This window comes from Gopherus evgoodei, chromosome 7 (assembly GCF_007399415.2).
Source record: "Gopherus evgoodei ecotype Sinaloan lineage chromosome 7, rGopEvg1_v1.p, whole genome shotgun sequence".
Lineage (NCBI taxonomy): Eukaryota > Metazoa > Chordata > Testudines > Testudinidae > Gopherus > Gopherus evgoodei.
Genome location: NC_044328.1, coordinates 33,308,326 through 33,328,478, shown reverse-complemented (window position 1 = coordinate 33,328,478; position 20,153 = coordinate 33,308,326). Strand labels below are relative to the sequence as shown.

At 42.1% G+C, this 20,153-nt stretch overlaps 1 protein-coding gene across 1 annotated transcript; it reads right to left on the bottom strand.

Annotated features, from left to right (window-relative positions):
• Positions 1–683: 683 nt before the first annotated feature.
• SLC35G1 (solute carrier family 35 member G1) lies at positions 684–12,973 on the bottom strand. Its single transcript, XM_030570832.1, has 3 exons — positions 12,741–12,973; positions 6,608–6,788; positions 684–5,868 (listed from the first exon to the last, which is right to left on the bottom strand). The coding sequence occupies exons 1-3, from the start codon at positions 12,958–12,960 to the stop codon at positions 5,109–5,111; spliced, it is 1,161 nt and encodes a 386-aa protein (XP_030426692.1). The 5' UTR covers positions 12,961–12,973; the 3' UTR covers positions 684–5,108.
• Positions 12,974–20,153: the final 7,180 nt, after the last annotated feature.

Below are 20,153 nucleotides of genomic sequence, written 5' to 3'. Positions count from 1 at the left end.
AGACTGTATTATAATACATACCACAGGATGACCTGATTAAATGCTCAAAACTTAGGAAATGCCAAGATTAAAGGTTTCACAGGAAACCTTAAATCTGGCATTTCCTAACCTTTTGACTATTTCACTTTATAATCTTAATGTTCTTTTAACATAGTTGGTGTGTAATATTTGTATACACTGTTCAGTGAGTGGGTTCCACAGTATAAAAAATAGTCTGCAGCAGTGCTGCTACAGACTTCAGCAATGGGTATCTGTGTATAAATGTACAGTTAGCACACAGCAACAAAGTCAGGTCATTGCGTGCAAGTTGTTGAATGTATTGGCACAATTAATTAGGGAAGCTTAGCCAATACTGGTTCACCACATTCTGAGAATAGGTGAAGCATGGACTATGGACTACAAGGGATTCGGTGTAATCAGGCCCTGATTCCCAAAGTTTAAAGAAAACCAGAAGCAGAAAAAATAGATTTGATTTTCACAAATACTGAGCACCCACAGTTTTCATTGATTTCAACTGGAGATGTAGGTGCTCAACACCTTTAAAAATTAGGTCCATAGACTCTGGTTGATCAGCTGTTCTCTGTTAAAGGTTATGTCTAGAGTTGTTCTATTAACCAAATGAAAACCAAACTTGTTTATTCTTCATATTCATTTTATTAGCAATTATGAAATATAAACCTCTTATGAAAATATTCTTAACATTTCAAGATGCAGGAATTAAAGTCATCTTTCAAAAATATATCAGTAGACACCAGAAACAGTAACTTCTACAAAACGTACAATTTCACAGACATTTAACTACATAATAAATACAGAGACTCTTCAATTAGTGCTAGGAATATCTGATTTTTAGCCCATTTTTTGTGAAACTGTACCTCATGTAGTATATAAAATTACCCACTCCAATAAATTGTATGAGTGACAATACAGTATGGCCTGTATACTGATGTGCTGAGGTACATCAAGCCGCAAAATCCCTTCCCCAGCTGCAAGCTCACAGAGCCACCACACTCCTCTTTGGACATGCTGACAGTCAAGAGACTTAACTTTCTTGATAGCAGCTATGTAATGGCAAAAATCAATGTTGCACTCTTGCTACCAGCATTGCCAACCCTACCACCTTCCAGAGTCCATGACTGCATCCAATTGTGCTTACGGGATCGATGCTGGAGATGTATCTTGCATGTTTAGTGGAGTCCCTAACTTGGAGCTGGGAAACAGATTCTCCTGGCTGACTAAATGCCAGTCAGCAAAGGGAGAAATGTTGAAGAGACTGACTAGCTAGAAATTAACATTTCCCTAGCAGACAGTTCCTGAACGAAGCTCAACAAGAGATTTCTTCCCACCAAATGGTGATCAAGAGTGGTAAGTCCATCTCATCATGACATGTAATCAGAGGAAGAAGCTTCTATCTATTGAAGAACAACATTTGAGCATTTGGAAGTGGGAAAACATGATTCTAACAAAGTTTGACAGCAAAAAGCTCATAACTGGCTTGGACTCACATCACCCATCAATGGTGCTACACAAGGGGTTACTCAAACACTATTGGTGCAGTAACTCCCAAAGCCTGTGCAGCACCAGGATACTAGGAGGAAAGAGAACCAGACACTGGACAGGGAGTTTAGTATGCAGGGATTTCAGTTACATGTATATCCCGTTTCTTCCTTACGCACGTTCTTAAAACCCTGGTGCAGAAGTTGGATTTTCTTTAGGGCTTTTCACAACCAAATAAACCCTGGATATGTTGGCCTGCTTTACAGTCACCATATGAAGACTTTTGGGCCACAAGCCTTGAGTATAATTCAGGAAAGTAAGGCTCTAAAGTTGTAAAGTCCCACTGAAGTCATAGCAGCTGATTTCATTTGATTTTTGCTTAGTAAAATAGCACATGCTCCGGTCAATGCACCAGTAAATATTTAGTCTTTTGACCCTGCATTTTTGTGCAGGACAACATTTTATTTATAATTTTTTTCTATTTAGGAGCTACTGAAATCAGTGGTTACAAGTGTCCCATTGATTTCAACAGACTTTTATATGATAAAAATTGTACGCAGTAATATTGCATAATATTCCTTAAGAAAAAATTCCTAAGAAATACAGTACATTTGTCCAACTTAATAAAAACGTTTTAAAGGACACTAAAAGATGTTATACATTAATGCCATGTTTCTAATTTAGAGGCTGGCAAAATAGCACCTGAAATCCAAAAAAATTACCTGATAACTAAGTTTCAACCTGATATAGTTTTAAAGTCTGCAGTATAAGTGCCTGAAAAACAGATATTTGAATGCCCAGTATAACTTATTAAAAGAGAAGCATTTTCAGCAGCTACTGCATTTTAAGGAAGTTATTTTAGCCATTTCATAATGATTTTCTTCAAAACTGTCCATAAAATTTAACTTTTTAGCTATAGTTTGAGAAGGAAAAAAAGCATCTGAAATGGGTTTTAAAAAATCTGTTTTGAGGTGCTTCAAAAACCATACAATATTTAAAATTATTTACACTATTAAAAATGAATCTGGGAAGGCAAGCTGTAGATGCCTAAAATCATGCTTTATAAACAGGACAAATAAATATATCAGCACTACTATATATCACTATAATGAAGCTCTTCCTCTCCATGTTGTTTGAGCAACCACCATCTAAAAGATTTTTAAAATACAAACGAAGGCATTGCCCTTTTTAAAGAGCAAAAAGTGTTATAAAAGAAATTTGCTTAGCTTGATTCATAAAGAAAGTAACACAATATAAGCCCTATCTTGCAAGATAGTGAATGCCTACAACTCCCACTGATTTCATTGGGAGATGCACATATCCAGATACTCAACACCTTGCATCATCATGCCCTAAAACATCTGGGACAACAAAAAAAATGTATAGTTCAAACAGATAGCAAAACCAGGTTTATTGTTTTCCTTCTTTCTATACATGCAATATTGTGAGAAAGTTTGGGAGTAATGAGTGTGAATGGTCATGGAGAACCCCAAAGAAATCTCATAGCTTTGGACAAAGAAAAATTACTTTGCCAGTTTGCTAACAGATACCAACAAAGGATTAATGAAAATTTCAGTTTTAAGACTGACTAGCTATATCTCATTTACCAAAGACAGTAAATTACATTTAAGATGAAAGTTTGAACAAGAAAACTTGAGAAAAAGATTTGTTCCAAAGTTACTAAACCAATAAACTGTCTTCAGATCTGCATATTTTCTATGCTTAAGTAAATATTCATATACAATAAGACAACATAACCTTTCTTCGGTAATGCAGGCTACTAAATCATATGCATCAATTTATAATAATTCAGGGTCAATATAGGATTCAAACATTTTCAACATCGTTTCTAAAAGAGACAACCCTCCATAATACTTATGATTCTGTATTGTTGAAACTGGATCAGTTATATTTTCATCTTTTTAAAAAAAGTTTCCTTAATTCCTTTCCCTAGAGTTTTGATCCTGACATCAACAAAAGCAGCCTCAAGCCCACAGGATATATTCTGAGGCAATCTTACACAAATATGGCTCATTTCTTCTAGAAGCATCCTAAAGCAGTTTACTAGTGTTATACATGCAGGAATCACTTCACCTAAACCACCGCCGAGTGGAATGCAACAGTTGTTTAACAATTTCTCTCATGAAAGTGATGGTACATGTATAAATATCTGTGCATCAAGATAAGACTATATCCATTATTTTATGTTTGTTTCCACACACAGGATGTATTCTTGTATAAAAGATTTTCCTCTTTCAGAAAAGAGGAAACAATGTAAAATGACTGAAAAACTCCACAGGGCACAGTGTAAGGGGTGGCACCAAAGCAAAAATTAAATCCATCTTAAAACTCTATTGGACTGAGACCCACCAGTAGATCACAATCCATTTGGGAAACCACTATGTATTATAGTGATCTTCTCTTCCTGCCCATATAACTGGGAAACTGAACTCTATATTTTAATATTACCGTAGTCATTGCTATCAAAAAGTAGTCTTCAAACATTAAAGACGACATGTGAGGAGTGCAGGGTACATTTTGTATATTTGTCACTATGACGCTGGCTAATCAGTGCTGTTTGTGGAATCTCTAAATACCCTTCATTAGCTAGTGAAACAAGAAATGGGAGGTTTTACAATAAAACTTTAAAACAACATAACTACAGCCAAGAAAAGTGCAACTTTTTTCACAAAAATACTTTGTATACAAAGTATTAAAAAATTTGTTGAACAGCATTTTGAGAAATTTAAATTAAATACCTAAAAATATAAATAAAATATATTTTTGCATAGATTTCAGAATAGTGCAACTACAGCATAACATTTTGTAGCATAAGAAATGGTCAATTAACAAAGGGCTATAATAACAACCATTTTCTTTAATCACTGAAATTGTAGCAACTAAAGTAGTAGTAAATCAAATGTGACAGTCTATTGGGAAAGTCACTTTAAATTAAAAGTTAGCCTCGCATGTCTGTTGTACAGAAGCTAGATTATTTTGTTGTTGTTTCTTTTTGCTGAATGGGGCCCTAACTTCTTGGAGCAAGTGTATCCATGAAACTGTCACTAAATACTTGTAAGATTAAAAATAAAAAAACTTGGTGTAGAATTAAGAAAAAAATAATTAGATACCACTGCCTTGCTCCTATTCTATGCAGCTATACCTGTAGTAAGTGAATGCAAACAACAACATTAGAATGATAGACTTTTACTCCCACTTTAAAGATGAGTGACCATACAAAGTATGAGAAGTGGAGAATAAGGCCCAAAATGTTTAAGGAACAACACTAGTTTGTGGGAAAGAAAAGTATAAGCTTCTGTAGATAGTTACTGCCTGTTTAAAATAGCAATCAGGAAACAGAGACAGCAAGATCTGTGAAAATACACCAATGCCTTGCTCAGTATGACACTGAGTAGCATAGGCAGAACCAGCTAGTTAAAACATCTGCTATGCTGCTTGAAAGTCATCTGACTCCTTTTCTTGGGGACAATTTGGTAATAGTTAAATAAATGAAATATTTTAAATAAATAAAATATATCTTACTATAAAATATATTTTTCCAAGATTATGATGCTTATCTTTGTTTCTGTAATAAAACAGTGTCTGACTTGCTAGATTTCATTTTCTTTAGCCTTTTTTGAATTGTGTTGCCACTTACGAATGGCAGTTCCAGAGCTACTGGCTACTACACAAAGGGCACCACCCACTGTCCACCAAGTCGGCAGATGATTGAGGAAAAGAATCTGTAAGATAAAAGCGAACACCACATCCATTGTTTTCATTATGGCAACAGGACCAGCCTTCTCTATCTGTAATGCTTTTGTTATAAATATCTGACCCCCCAACCCTAACAGTCCAATTAATATTAGGAGAAGTCTATCTGTACCACAATATGGTAAAGTCCATTCATCTATTACAAACAGTGCTACAATGCATTCAATTAATCCAATTACTGCATAATACCAAATAGACAAAAAATAACTCACAGATTTTCCCATCTTTCTTAATATAACAAAAGTTGAAGCTGTTGATACTGCACTTACAACAGCAGCTATTGTTCCTTTAAGATGATTTGTATAGTTTCCTTCAATCCCTGTAATACTGGATCCAAACAGAAAAGGCGGTCTTGCAATAAGCACCACTCCAGTGATTGTAAAGAGGGTGAAAAGAAGATCCCAAAGGCTGTATTTCTCCTTGAGAAATATCCAAGCTAATAATGATGTAAAAACTGGACTGCTGAAAGTTATAACAGTGGCATCAGCTAGAGGCATTACTTGGAAAGCATAGTAGAGAAGAATCATTGCACCAGAGCCAAGGAATCCTCGAAAGAAAAGAAAAACTCGTTTACCTTTAGGTCCCAAAAACCCTGTTCTGAAAATTAAAGAAAAACAAAGATATAATCACATTGATCTCATTGTCTGATGATTCATAATCAAACATTTAATTACATTTCTCTACATTCATACCCTCAAATGAGGGACTTTTCATCATGAAACTGTCAGAATACCTTAACTTGGTTCTCTGCAGAGATTTTTTTGAATTACTGTAACACCCAGAAGCCTCCATCAGAATCAAGATCCCATTGTGTTAGGCACTGTAGTACTGCTTGCAAAATGACCCCATTGAAAATAATATAAAGAGAAATCCTACTAATGACTTTCTATTTTTAAGGATAATATCAAAGAGTTTCAGTGAGGTATTTTTGGAATGGTCCCTTCTCCTACTGCTCAGAGGCTAAAAATATTTCATAGAATCATAGAATATCAGGGTTGGAATGGACCTGAGGAGGTCATCTAGTTCAATCCCTTGCTCAAAGCAGAACCAATCCCCAACAAAATCATCCCAGCCAGGGCTTTGTCAAGCCTGACTTAAAAAACCCTCAGACATGTTTTCTGAATCTCAATGTCATTAAAAAAAAAACCAATGCCATTTATTTAGTGAGGTTACAAATGTTTCTTGAGACATTTCACTTCTTCAATTAAAGCCTGTATTAAAATAATACTTGCAGTCAGATTTACCCACCAATTTAGTTAATGATAGCTGTGGATATAATATTACCTACAGAACATTAGGTACCTCACAAGATTTTGTATTTAGCCACAATACCTACTTATAGTATATTAAACCAGGAAGAACAAATGCCATTTGGAAAACACATCGAAATGCACTGATTTCCACTGAATGTACATCTTCAATTTTTTTAAGAAATAAAGAAGCCACTGAGAAAAGGAAGGCAGATAATATGGTATAAAACAGGCCAAGTCCCGGGCAGGTGAATTTCTTCTTTGTTCCTGCAACAGATAATAAATTCCAGTTAGTAACTAATAGTAATTTAGCTAATGGTGGGTTTTTCAGTTGTATTTGAAAATACCGTATGATTGTCCAAATGATGTAGTTATATGGGGGAAGCAGCAAGGGGTGGGAAGGCAAAAGAAACAGAGAAAACTACCACTTTTATTGTAAGTACATTCCAAGTCACTTGTGTCCACCACATAGCCCCTTATTAATATTTTTTTAGATATGATGTATAGGAGGTGAAATTCAATACATACTGGCATTAAACTCCTTACAAATCACATTTTATTGTCAGCTTATTTGGCTAATATCAAAATATTTGATTGTAATTTGAGAAATTCACTGCATCAGTGGTCCCCAAACCACGGGGCACACCATTCTAGAGGGGCATGGAGGAACATTCAGGGGGGCATGGCAGGTGGGGAGGGGAAGGGGGAGTACCACGCAGTCCTACTCTGGCCCCAGCTGCACCCTAGCCCCCGACTGCAACTCCACTCCCAGCCCCTCCCCTGCCCACAATCCCCAGCCATGGCTCCACTCCCGGCCCCAGCCCAGCCCCTCAACCTCAGCTCCCAGCCGTGGCCCCGCTCCCAGCCTCCATAACACTTGTCTAGGGGGAGGGCATGATGTGAAAAAGTTTAAGGACCACTGGATTACATGGATCAGGTTTCTTTCTGACCACTGCTCCAGGTTTGAGGCTTACAAAATATAACTGGTTGTGGAAGTGTACTGGTTCCTGCCAGGTCATGAAACAGTGAACCTTAAGGTATATATGTCACCTTACTTCATTAAAATTCCAAAGACAAAATTTTTGTTTAACAAGCCAGTTAAGGTTGCTAACTGATAACAGTTACCTATCACATTGTCTAAAAAATCTAAGCACTTAAAATCAAGGAAATGATTCATTAAGTATAACATGAAACTTACATTGTCTATATAAACAAACATTTATTATCCTTAACAAGTATAAAGCAACACACATTTCATCATAACACAGCCCCCTTAAATCTATTTTATGGATTTCTGGAGTTTTGGGGATTTACCAATATTTTCTTGTAACAGATACTAAAATGGAAAGATTTTTAATTAAAATAATTTTAAAACTAGTCAAGTGTTCAATTGTCATGGCCTTGTTAAATAGTCCTTGCATCTTTGCCAGTTCTATAGACAGGAGTTTCATCCCAGTTTGAATTCATCTGATTCCCTCTTCCAGTTTCCCCCCTTAAGAAGATCCCTAACTCTGCCTCTCTGCTGGTCTTGAGGCTCCCTGCTACTTCAGGCACCGTTCAGTGACATTTTTCTCTCTCTTCCTGGTCTCCCTTCATGTTCCCCAGTGATTCAGAAATGGGAAAAGGGGTGGAGATGAACTGCTGGTGACCTCCAACATGCCTCCAGAGAAAGCAGGAGCTCTTTGCAAAATAAGATGAACACTCTACTCACTGAACTGTTAATTGAAGGAAGGTTAGACTCACAAGGGTACAATATCAGCAAGGAGTTCTAATGTCATTAGAAGGGAAAACATGATTGTACATATCAAAAAGCATAATATGTCATGGTGTTAAGATAATAAATGGAACAGGCACTCTCTAAAGTAGTTAGTTGTGATTAAAGATGTCTCCTCTTAGATAATGGGAGAGGCAGGGAGGCTTACAGATCTCAGGGAGCAGAAGTAACCATGTGGCAGGACACAGCAGAAGGTTGCCTAGCAAGCAACAAAGAATCAAAACAGGGATTTGTAATATTTAATTAAGAAAGTTTGTTCACAGCCCATTTTGACCCTCCTTGGGATCATGACTCAAAAGGTTGAGAAACTGCTCTATACCATCTAAAACAGGGGTGGGCAAACTCTGTGACCCAAGGGCTACATCAGTGTTGAGAAACAGTATGGAGGGCTAGGTAGGGAAGGCTGTGCCACACCAGATAGGGGGTGGGGGCCAGGCTATCACTTCCCACCCCCTGACTGCCCCCTCAGAACTCCTGACCCATCCACCCTTCCCCCCTGCTCCCTGTCCCCTATCCACACACCATGCCCCCTGACAGGCCCCCACCCTGGGGCACCCATGGCTATCCAACCTCCCCCATTCCCCATTCCCTGACCACCCCCTGCCCCAGAACCTCCACTCCATTCAACCGCCTCCTGCTCCCTGACTGCCCCCCGGGACCACCTGCCCCTAACTGCCCCCCGGGACCTCCTATCCCTTATCCAACCCCACGGCTCCCCACCCCCTTACCATGCCGCTCAGAGAGGCAAGACTGGCTTACTGGAAAGCCTGGGAGGTGGGCGGGCGCAAGACACACAGCCCGGCACAAGTGGCGGGCCAGAGTGCTCCCTGCGTGGCAGTGTCACTGTGGGGGAAGGGGAACAGCAGAGAAGGGGCTGAGGGCTAGCCTCCCCCGCCGGGAGCTCAGGGTCCGGGCAGGACAGTCCCATGGGCTGGATATGGCCAGCAGGCTGTAGTCTGCTCACTTCTGATCTAAAAGATGGGATTCCAGGCAGGCCTAATGTTTTATGACATTGGGTCCAGCTTTAACAGTTCTTAAGATAGCAGACATTAAAATCAGATTGGAATTGAAGTGGGATAGAGGGAACAGGGAAGGCAAAATGATGTCACTTTAAGGTTCAAAATCTCAAGCCACACTAGAGGGGGAAATTAATGACATTTCCAGTTGATTGCAACATTTGTTTTAGCTCTAGTAGCTCATAAGAAAACAGCCCTTAAAACGGTCACTCATTCCTCTATGCTATTCTGGCACTAGCCCAGGATTTTAGCAACTGAAGACTAGCATAAATTTTAATCCCCGAATAATGTAATTGTCCCCATTGTGCAAGTCAGTCAGTCTCTCTCTCTCTGACACACACACACACACACACACACACACACACACACGCTTCAAAATTATTGCCTGAGATATTAAAGTAAGGAGACTCAGTGACCTACAGCTGGAAGAGGAAATCCAAACCCATGCTGGGTCAGGGAAAGAAGCACAAAAACAGAATATCAAATTCTTATTTCCTGCATGGTAGCATGTTTCATTACTACAACAAGTAGAAGTCAACCAAAATAATGGGAACCCTGAAATGAATAGCCAATCAAATTAAAGCAAGAGCTTCCACATCTGGTATAAGTTTATGATTTGAAGAAAAGAAAGAAAAATTTCCTGGGAACTCTTAGCTTTAGTAATCTATCCAGTGTACTATGCATGTCTGAAAAATGCACTCCTCCATCGTGACCTAACACTGGACTGTCAAAAAAATAAAAAGATATCAGAGAACACTAGAACTGAAAAAGTGGTATCTCAGATTATCAAAGCAAGAACTTACGAAATAATACAGTGCTTCTCAATACACTAAATACTAATAAAATTAAATAAGACCCTCCCTCCCCACACAAGAATTAAAGTTGTTCAAGTTTATTTTCTTTCAAAGTACATACCAAAAAGAAAGTACAGTAAGGCAACATTCCTAATAGCAGTCTGCAAATATTAACCCAGGGGTAGGCAATCTATGGCACGTGTGCCAAAGGCAGCACATGAGCTGATTTTCAGTGGCACTCACACTGCCTAGGTCCTGGCCACTGGTCTGCGGGGCTCTGCATTTTAATTTAATTTAATTTTAAATGAAGCTTCTTAAACACTTTAAAAACCTTATTTACTTTACATACAACAATATAGTTATATATTATAAAAAGAGACATTCTAAAAATGTTAAAAGGTATTACCGGCACGCAAAACCTTAAATCAGAGTGAATAAATGAAGATTTGGCACACCACTTCTGAAAGGTTGCAGACCCCTGTATTAACCTCTACCACATGACACTCAACCACTCCAACAAACATGCTTTCAGTTCAAAAATATCATTGCCTAGCAACTTGAAAAGCTCTGAGAACTGGGAAAAGAAAGCTTTAAATGACACCTGAGCTTTCTCTACTAGATGTGTAAAGATTTAAACAGAGCAGGTGTTACAGCAGCTTCTAGGGAACTAGTTTCCCTAGTTCTGTTCCCTAATCAGCTCTACTCCCCAGTCCTTTACATAATCTCCAGCCCTTGTTTTAAGCTCTAGACAGGTACCTCCTGACCCATGCCCCATTCAGTTTTCTTGTAAGCATTTACATTTAATATGTCTAAGTTTCATATGTGTAATTGTTATACTTGCAAAATATATACAGATAAAAATAATGCTTAGTTTACAAAAAACTGAATGGGTAGTTGAGAGGTGGCAAGAGAAGGTAAAGGACATTGTCCAAGGCCAGAAGGCAGGGAAGGCCAGAAGAAGAGCTCCTAACCTTCATGAGAGAGGAGTTATCTGGCAGACCTAAGGAAAGCTGCAGGAATAAGTTTGTGTCTGTGGACTTCCCAAATTCCAGGAGACAAGCTCGGTACATTGGCCCTTGCTTATAATACAGCTCAGTCAGTTAAGCACCCATCTATAGTATTCATATTCTTAAAGTCAAGCACTTGCATAAGTCTTCGCAGGAACATGGCTAGAGCCCTATGTTTTTCGCAATTGCAAAACAAAAAACGTATAAAATTAAATGAAATGAAAAACTCTCCCACACTGATGGCTCCTGCCCCACAGGACTGGGCCTAGCTCCCTGCTCTGGGCATGGGATTGCAGCCCCACTCAGCTTTGGTCAGGTGTGGGTGTGGGTCTCGGTCTCGCACTGTGACCAGCTTGAGAAACTACGTGAACCTGCAGAGCATGGTGAGTGCAGGATCTCCCACCTCATCCCTAAAAGAAGCAGGATCTGACCCACCCATATGAATAAAATGAAATCACAAAAATCCAGAAAAAAACAAAGAAATTAATGGGGCTCTAATCAAAATAACCAAATATAAAATGTAAAAATGACCTCAGACTATCAAAGAAAATAAAGTGAAGTAAAGTATCTGTATTGCCAATGAAGACTCATAGTGGAGGCCTCACAAGTATATGGATTTTCCCTCATACTTCTTCATTATAAGCAGAGTATGGTTCAGAAAATATTGCTTACATGGCCAAAGTTCATTATCCGTTATCTCTAAGTCATTTTAATTTACTCAGCATTCAAAACTGGCACACAAAGTTTACAATCCAAGAACAAATGCCCTCTGCACTGGTTGTCCCCACAAGATAAGCTCTACGGAAGCCAATCTCAGTGCTTGGTAAAACAAAAGCAGAGACTTTGATGTAAGGGGTAAGGCAAGTGCAGTCTTGTTAAATGAACACTAAGCTAGGAACCAGGAATCTCTCAGTCTTCTGGACTCTCACTTGCTGGGTGGCCTGGGGCAGGAGAGATCACTTAAGCTTTGTGTGTCCTTGTTTCCCAGTATGTAAAATGGACAGTGATATTTCTGTACCTGTGCAGAATGCTGGGGTCTTATTAGGGGAGGATCCTAAAGCCCTTTGAACACGAAGTTACACAGTGCTAAGGAAAGCTAAGATGGTGGCTCCAAGCAATCTGACTTCACTTCTCCATACTTGCACCTTTAACGAATTAAGACTGTTTTAGCCTGAGGGAACGGGACAAACCAGAGAGCTTGAAGGAACAGGAGACTTGAGGGCAAGATGTCCAAACGCCGGTAGCTACGTGTCCCGATCCTCACGTGCCACGTCTTCGTGGTTGCCCAACCCCTGTGGAAAGCCGACGTTGGGCCGCTTTCCAGGGCGCCTGCGGGCGAGCGTTGAGGCAGCGGAGCGAGCTGTGAGCGCGCAGGGCTCGCTGGCCGTTAGCCCAGGCGAAGGCGGAGCAGACAGCGGCCGCGCTGTCCCCAGGACGGGAGATCGCCCACTCGCCTGCCTGGCGCCCTCAGGAGTGCGGCCCGAGGAGCGCAGCCTGCGCCAGGCACCGTGTCGGAAGCGCCCGGTGCCCGCTTCCCCCGCCTGGCGGTGTCCCCCCGAGGGGCGGGGAGCCCACAACGCAGGCAGGGCACAACTCCCCCCCACCGCCGGCCGGGCTCCCCTCCTCACCGGGCGCCTTCCGTGCCCACGGGAGCCTGCAGCACGGCCGGGATGAGCAACAGCTACAGCCACCGCCTCCGGGCTCCGGGGCGCCCGCCGCCTCCATGGCGCCCGCCTGGCACTGGCGGTGCTGTCTCGCACCCTCCTCCTCCTCGCTCCGCGGCGGCGCCGGCTCCCGTCCTCCTACGGGGGGAGCAGCAGCGCCGCCGCTACCCAGGTGCCGCACCATGAAGCCAACTGAGAACTCCCGTAGGCTCTGGTCACTGCTGCCAGCCGGCCGGCTCACACCCGGCTTCCTGCGCATGCGCTGGCCCCGCCCCCTGGGCTGGGATTTGCTGCAGCCTGCAAGAGGTTTGTATGTGCCCCGGCCCCGTCTCGGCTCGAGGGCGGCTGGTGGCGCCCAGCTTCCGAAGCAGTGGGCTCGGGGCGCCCCCTCGATTCCTAACCCTCGCCTGTCCTCAGCCAGGGAGCGACCCTGGTCTCTGGGGTCGCCGCTTCTCACTGGCCCCTCCCCAGGGGCAGGGCCGCCCGAAGCTAGGGCGAGGGCTGCGCGGCACAGGTTCCTCTAGCGGTGGTTACAGTGGATTGAGCAGAAGGGGGTGTCCTCCCCCTCTCCCCAGCCAAAGAAGGGAGGGAGCTGCCTGAGGAGGGAATGGCGCGCTTCCCGCGCTTTCCCTTCAGCTAGGGTGACCACGTCCCTTTCAGGGACATAACGCAAAACTATGAAAAATGAGGCAAAGCTTATTTTTGAGGGGCAGCCGGCAGCGGTCCAGGCAGCAAAATGACAGCTGAGAGTCTGCACAAATATTTAACTGAGAGAATAGTTTAGCTGTCACTTTCTGGTCTCTCAGTCTGCCATTGTCACTGTGCAGAATCTATCAGGCACCAACTAATCCAGTTTCTGCACCAATTTGTATGGCTGGCATTTATTTCCACTATCTCATTAAAAACTAATTGAATCATACCACTGAACAATGATCTCAGCAGTGACTATCATCTGTCTGAGTTCAGAAGTGCTTTTATCTGGCTGAACATGTTCTTGTGCATAAATGTGTCCACCAGCATCATCAGATAGTTTCCTCTCCTGACACAGCACTTGCAATTAGGCAGCATTGTGAGTGCACACACATTTCTATCCAATAATAACATGTTTAAAAATTACTTTGGTGCAGATCTACAAAGGTATTTGTGCTCCTAACTTCCGTTGAAATCAATGGAAGTTAGAAGCCTAAATACCTTTGTGTATCTGGGCCTTTCAGACAGACCTTTTTTCCTCTGTCCTCCCTCTCACACCACTCCTTTCCCAATAGAGAGAAAAGAGCAACTCATGTCCAAGGAAGCCTTTGAACAACCCGTCTAGCAGCAGAATATAAAGCCACATCCTGAACTACTAAATAACCCAAGAAACCTGAAGAAATCATAGGCTGAAACACTACAAATCAATCTGTGGCAACTGATGGACGAGGAAAATGGGAGAGCATTGTCATCTATGGAGCATGACACAAAAAGTCACAAGTGGGAAAAGCACTAAGCTAATTGGTTAAAGGACACATTCAGCACCAACCAGTATGGGAACCCCAGTGCAACATCAGACACCCTACAGCAGCGGGATCTTCCATTCCCACTTTGGTAGAACTCCAGGCAATACAGGCCTGATTTTGAGATGGGCACTCAGTGTATTTTAATGAGAGCTGCAGGTGGCTGACATTTCTTAAAATCAAGCTATGTGGCTCTGATTCACAGCAGAAACCTGCAACCCAATCCAAACTCAATGGGGCTCCACTACAAGTGTCAGGTTTGGGTCAGAAAACAACCCAACCTTCTTGGGCTTGAGTTGGCTCTCCTACTTCTGCTTGTATGTGCTGCAGAATTAAATGCGTCAGTGAGTCACAGCACCTCTGCAGCACACAAAGCACAGCTGAGGGCAATGGCCAGCAGGCACAGGACTTGCAGAAGCCATAGGTGCTTCCACATCAGCTGACTTGAAGTGATTTCCATTATAATACAGGGCTTACAATTTGGTTCAATGGCTCTCAGCCCCCTGTAAAAATTGTTCCAGCATCCTCAGTAGCAGTCAATGCACACACTGCTGTGCTAAACCAACAGGCAGGGTGTGTGGGGGGAGATGGCACTGACTCAGGTTCAGGGTGAAGGGTTGGGTTGAAAATGACTTGGTTGGATGAGCATGGGTCTGGTTTAGATCTAGTTCAAGGCTTCAAAATTAGGCTCAAGCAAACTGCTAATTTAAAGCCTTTTAAAATGCATGTTAAGACACCCATTGACTTCAGCACGCTTTGGATCAGACCAATATGTTTAGTGACACATTTTATTCTGCTCTCAAGCCCAGTATCATTAGACTTCCTCACTATAGTGATCTCTACACATCATATACACTAGAATCTCATTTATTTGAGCCTCCATTATCTGGCTCTCTCCATTAACCAAACAACCAGCACATCTGTTAGCCTGAAATTAACAACCCAAAGCCAGTGGTGCTGACTCTGAGAGACCTGGCTGGAAGAGAAGCCCTGGCTTTCTAATTATGTATGTTCAAGAGGTGCTGCTCCTGCAAAAAGGAAGCACTGCAGCCATTCAGGAAACATGGTAGTGTTTACTTAAGCAAGGGTTTAATACTGAAGAGCAGGATTGCAAGATTAAATGGCTCCCAATGGGAAGAGTGGGGAAAGCAACCTTAGTTGAGCCTGACTTCAGGTCTAGAAGTGCGTGATCTCTCCTGTGACTGCTAGACTGGAGCTGCAACCTCACACTTCCTTAATCCTGAAAGATAAGTAAAAAAGCTTTGTCCGTTATCTGACTTTTTGATTATCCGATCTGGCGCCAGTCCCAGTTAGATCGAAGTTCTGCTATTCTGATACACCAGAATCTCATTATAATCTGTTCTGAAGTGTTTTACTTAAATTCTTATTTCAAACTATGCTCATTAAATAAAAATGTACTTCCTTCAGCTCAGGTGTGTGCATCTTTCCATGTGTGATACTGTGGAGTGCCTCATCTCATCTACAAGCCCCATAATTTACCAAAGCTAATATGGATAGAAATGTTTTCATGGCTTTTTTATTAAAAAAAAAGTTAAAGACTTTTTAGTGTGGTGGAGAAGGTATTTAACCATTCTCGTCCAGTGTAGTGAATTCAATCACCACGAATGTGCTTGAGCATGAGTATCAGGAAGTAAAACAAATTAGAATTAAAAGTAAAATGGAGCAATGTCTAACGATCAGGGTCCAGACAATCCAAGAGGAGAATGGAGGGGGAGGAAGGTCTGGACCCTAAAGTCACCAGATGTTCCAATATTCAGGGCTTCGTCTTAGGATCCTATTACCCCCACACACTCCACTGTCCTGATTTTTCACACTTGGTATCTGGTCACCTACTGAACCCCCAAAGACTAAGCAATTGATCAACTGGTTGTATACAATGTTATTGTGGATACAAATATGTAAAGTAAGGTCTTTTATGAATGCTGGTAATGCTCTGAACTTGATGGTCATAGTGACCTATATATACCCAGTGGTTATGAATGCATGTATTTGTGTAGATATAAAACGGTGCTTATAATTTGTGTTGCAGTAGTTAAGCTCCACCTCACAACAGCAAGGTAGCCAAATGAGCCAGGCAGGGAGGGGCTGCCTCCGCCATCAAATGAGACTAGCTCCAAGCACCTAGAATTATACAACTCAGGAAAAGACAAATGAAGGTCCATTAAAATTAATGGAAAGACACTGAAATGGAAAAGAAGTCTCTGGTCTCAGAAAACCAAGGCCAGTCTACATTACAGACCTATACCGGCAAAACTATGTCATTCAGAGGTGTGAAAAATCCACACCCCGAGCTACATAGTTATACTGACCTTGGCCCCCTCTTCCCCACTGTAAACAGTGCTATGTCAATGACAGACTCATAGACTCATAGACTCTAGGACTGGAAGGGACCTCGAGAGGTTATCAAGTCCAGTCCCCTGCCCTCATGGCAGGACCAAATACTGTCTAGACCATCCCTAATAGACATTTATCTAACCTACTCTTAAATAGCTCCAGAGATGGAGATTCCACAACCTCCCTAGCCAATTTATTCCAGTGTTTAACTACCCTGACAGTTAGGAACTTTTTCCTAATGTCCAACCTGAATCTCCCTTGCTGCAGTTTAAGCCCATTGCTTCTTGTTCTATCATTGGAGGCTAAGGTGAACAAGTTTTCTCCCTCCTCCTGATGACACCCTTTTAGATACCTGAAAACTGCTATCAGGTCCCCTCTCAGTTTTCTCTTTTCCAAACTAAACAAACCCCATTCCTTCAGCCTTCCTTCATAGGTCATGTTCTCAAGACCTTTAATCATTCTTGTTGCTCTTCTCTGGACCCTCTCCAGTTTCTCCACATCTTTCTTGAAATGCGGTGCCTGAACTGGACACAATACTCCAGTTGAGGCCTAACCAGCGCAGAGTAAAGCGGAAGAATGACTTCTCGTGTCTTGTTTACAACACACCTGTTAATGCATCCCAGAATCATGTTTGCTTTTTTTGCAACAGTATCACACTGTTGACTCATATTAAGCTTGTTGTCTACTATGACCCCTAGATCTCTTTCTGCCATACTCCTTCCTAGACAGTCTCTTCCCATTCTGTATGTGTGAAACTGATTGTTCCTTCCTAAGTGGAGCACTTTGCATTTATCTTTATTGAACTTCATCCTGTTTATCTCAGACCATTTCTCCAATTTGTCCAGATCATTTTGAATTTTGACCCTATCCTCCAAAGCAGTTGCAATCCTTCCCAATTTGGTATCGTCCGCAAACTTAATAAGCGTACTTTCTATGCCAACATCTAAATCGTTGATGAAGATATTGAACAGAACCAGTCCCAAAACAGACCCCTGCGGAACCCCACTTGTTCTACCTTTCCAGCAGGATTGGGAGCCATTAACAACTACTCTCTGAGTATGGTTATCCAGCCAGTTATGCACCCACCTTATAGTAGCCCCATCTAAATTGTACTTTCCTAGTTTATCTATAAGAATATCATGCGAGACTGTATCAAATGCCTTACTAAAGTCTAGGTATACAACATCCACCACTTCTCCCTTATCCACAAGGCTCGTTATCCTATCAAAGAACGCTATCAGATTAGTTTGACACGATTTGTTCTTTACAGATCCATGCTGGCTATTCCCTATCACCTTACCACCTTCCAAGTGTTTGCAGATGATTTCTTTGATTACCTGCTCCATTATCTTCCCTGGCACAGAAGTTAAACTAACTGGTCTGTAGTTTCCTGGGTTGTTTTTATTTCCCTTTTTATAGATGGGCACTATATTTGCCCCCTTCCAGTCTTCTGGAATCTCCCACGTCTCCCATGATTTCCCAAAGATAATAGCTAGAGGCTCAGATACCTCTTCTATTAACTCCTTGAGTATTCTAGGATGCATTTCATCAGGCCCTGGTGACTTGCAGGCATCTAACTTTTCTAAGTGATTTTTTACTTGCTCTTTTCTTATTTTCTCTTCTAAACCTACCCTCTTCCCGTAAGCATTCACTATTCTAGACATTCCTTCAGACTTCTCAGTGAAGACTGAAACAAATAAGTCATTAAGCATCTCTGCCATTTCCAAGTCTCCCGTTACTGTTTCCCCCTCCTCATTGAGCAGTGGGCCTACCCTGTCCTTAGTCTTCCTCTTGCTTCTAATGTATTGATAAAAAGTCTTCTTGTTTCCCTTTATTCCCATTGCTAGTTTGAGTTCATTTTGTGCCTTTGCTTTTCTAATCTTGCCTCTGCATTCCTGTGTTATTTGCCTATATTCATCCTTCATGATCTGACCTACTTTCCATTTTTTATATGACGCCTTTTTATTTTGTAGGTCACGCAAGATCTCAAGGGTAAGCCAAGGTGGTCTTTTGCCACATTTTCTATCTTTCCTAACCATCGGAATAACTTGCTTTTGGGCCCTTAATAGCGTCCCTTTGAAAAACTGCCAACTTTCCTCAGTTGTTTTTCCCCTCAGTCTTAATTCCCATGGGACCTTACCTATCAGCTCTCTGAGCTTACCAAAATCCGCCTTCCTGAAATCCATTGTCTCTATTCTGCTGCCCTTCTACCCTTCTTTAGGATTGCAAATTCTATGATTTCATGATCACTTTCACCCAAGCTTCCTTCTACTTTCAAATTCTCAACAAGTTCCTCCCTATTTGTTAAAATCAAGTCTAGAACAGCTTCCCCCCAGTAGCTTTTTCAACTTTCTGAAATAAAAAAGTTGTCTGCAATGCAGTCCAGGAACTTATTGGATAGTCTGTGCCCCGCGGTGTTATTTTCCCAGCATGTATCTGGATAGTTGGAGTCCCCCATCACCACCAAATCTTGGACTTTGGATGATTTTGTTAGTTGTTTGAAAAAAGCCTCATCCACCTGATTAGGTGGCCTGTAGTAGACTCCCAGCACGACATCACCTGTGTTTTTTACCCCTTTTAGCCTAACCCAGAGACTCTCCACACTTCCGTCTCCTATGTCCATCTCCACCTCAGTCCAAGTGTGTACATTTTTAATATATAAGGCAACACCTCCTCCCTTTTTCCCCTGTCTATCCTTCCTGAGCAAACTATACCCATCCACACCAACATTCCAGTCGTGTGTATTATCCCACCAAGTTTCAGTAATGCCAATAATGTCATAGTTGTATTTATTTATTAGCACTTCCAGTTCTTCCTGCTTATTACCCATACTTCTTGCATTTGTATATAGGCATCTAAGATACTGGTTTGATCTTGCCTCCCAGCTTCGCCCTGACCCTCCTTCCTCTCTGCCATTATAGCCCGTGCTCCCTCCTGTTTCCAACCCATCTCCCAGGTCTTGTTCCCCACTTACCTGTGGGCTTTGCTCACCTGTCCCCGTCGAACCTAGTTTAAAGCCCTCCTTACTAGGTTAGCCAGTCTGTGCGCAAATAAGACCTTTCCCCTCTTCGAAAGGTGAACGCCATCTGTTCCTAGCAGTCCTTCCTCGAATAGCATCCCGTGGTCGAGGAAGCCAAAGCCCTCCTGGCGACACCATCTTCGCAGCCAGGCATTCACCTCCACGATGCATCTGTCTCTGCCCGGACCCCTACCTTCAACAGGAAGAATTGAAGAGAATACCACCTGCGCTCCAAACTCCTTAACCCGTACTCCCAGAGCCCTGTAGTCACTCTTGATCTGCTCAGTGTCACACCTCACAGTATCATTTGTGCCCACATGGATGAGTAGCATAGGGTAGTAGTCAGGAGGCCGGATAATCCTCGACAATGCCTCTGTAACATCTCGGATACGGGCCCCTGGCAGGCAGCATACCTCCCGGGATGAACGGTCAGGGCGACAGATGGGTGTTTCTGTCCCCCTCAGCAGAGAGTCTCCAACCACCACTACCCTACGTTTCTTATCAGTGGTG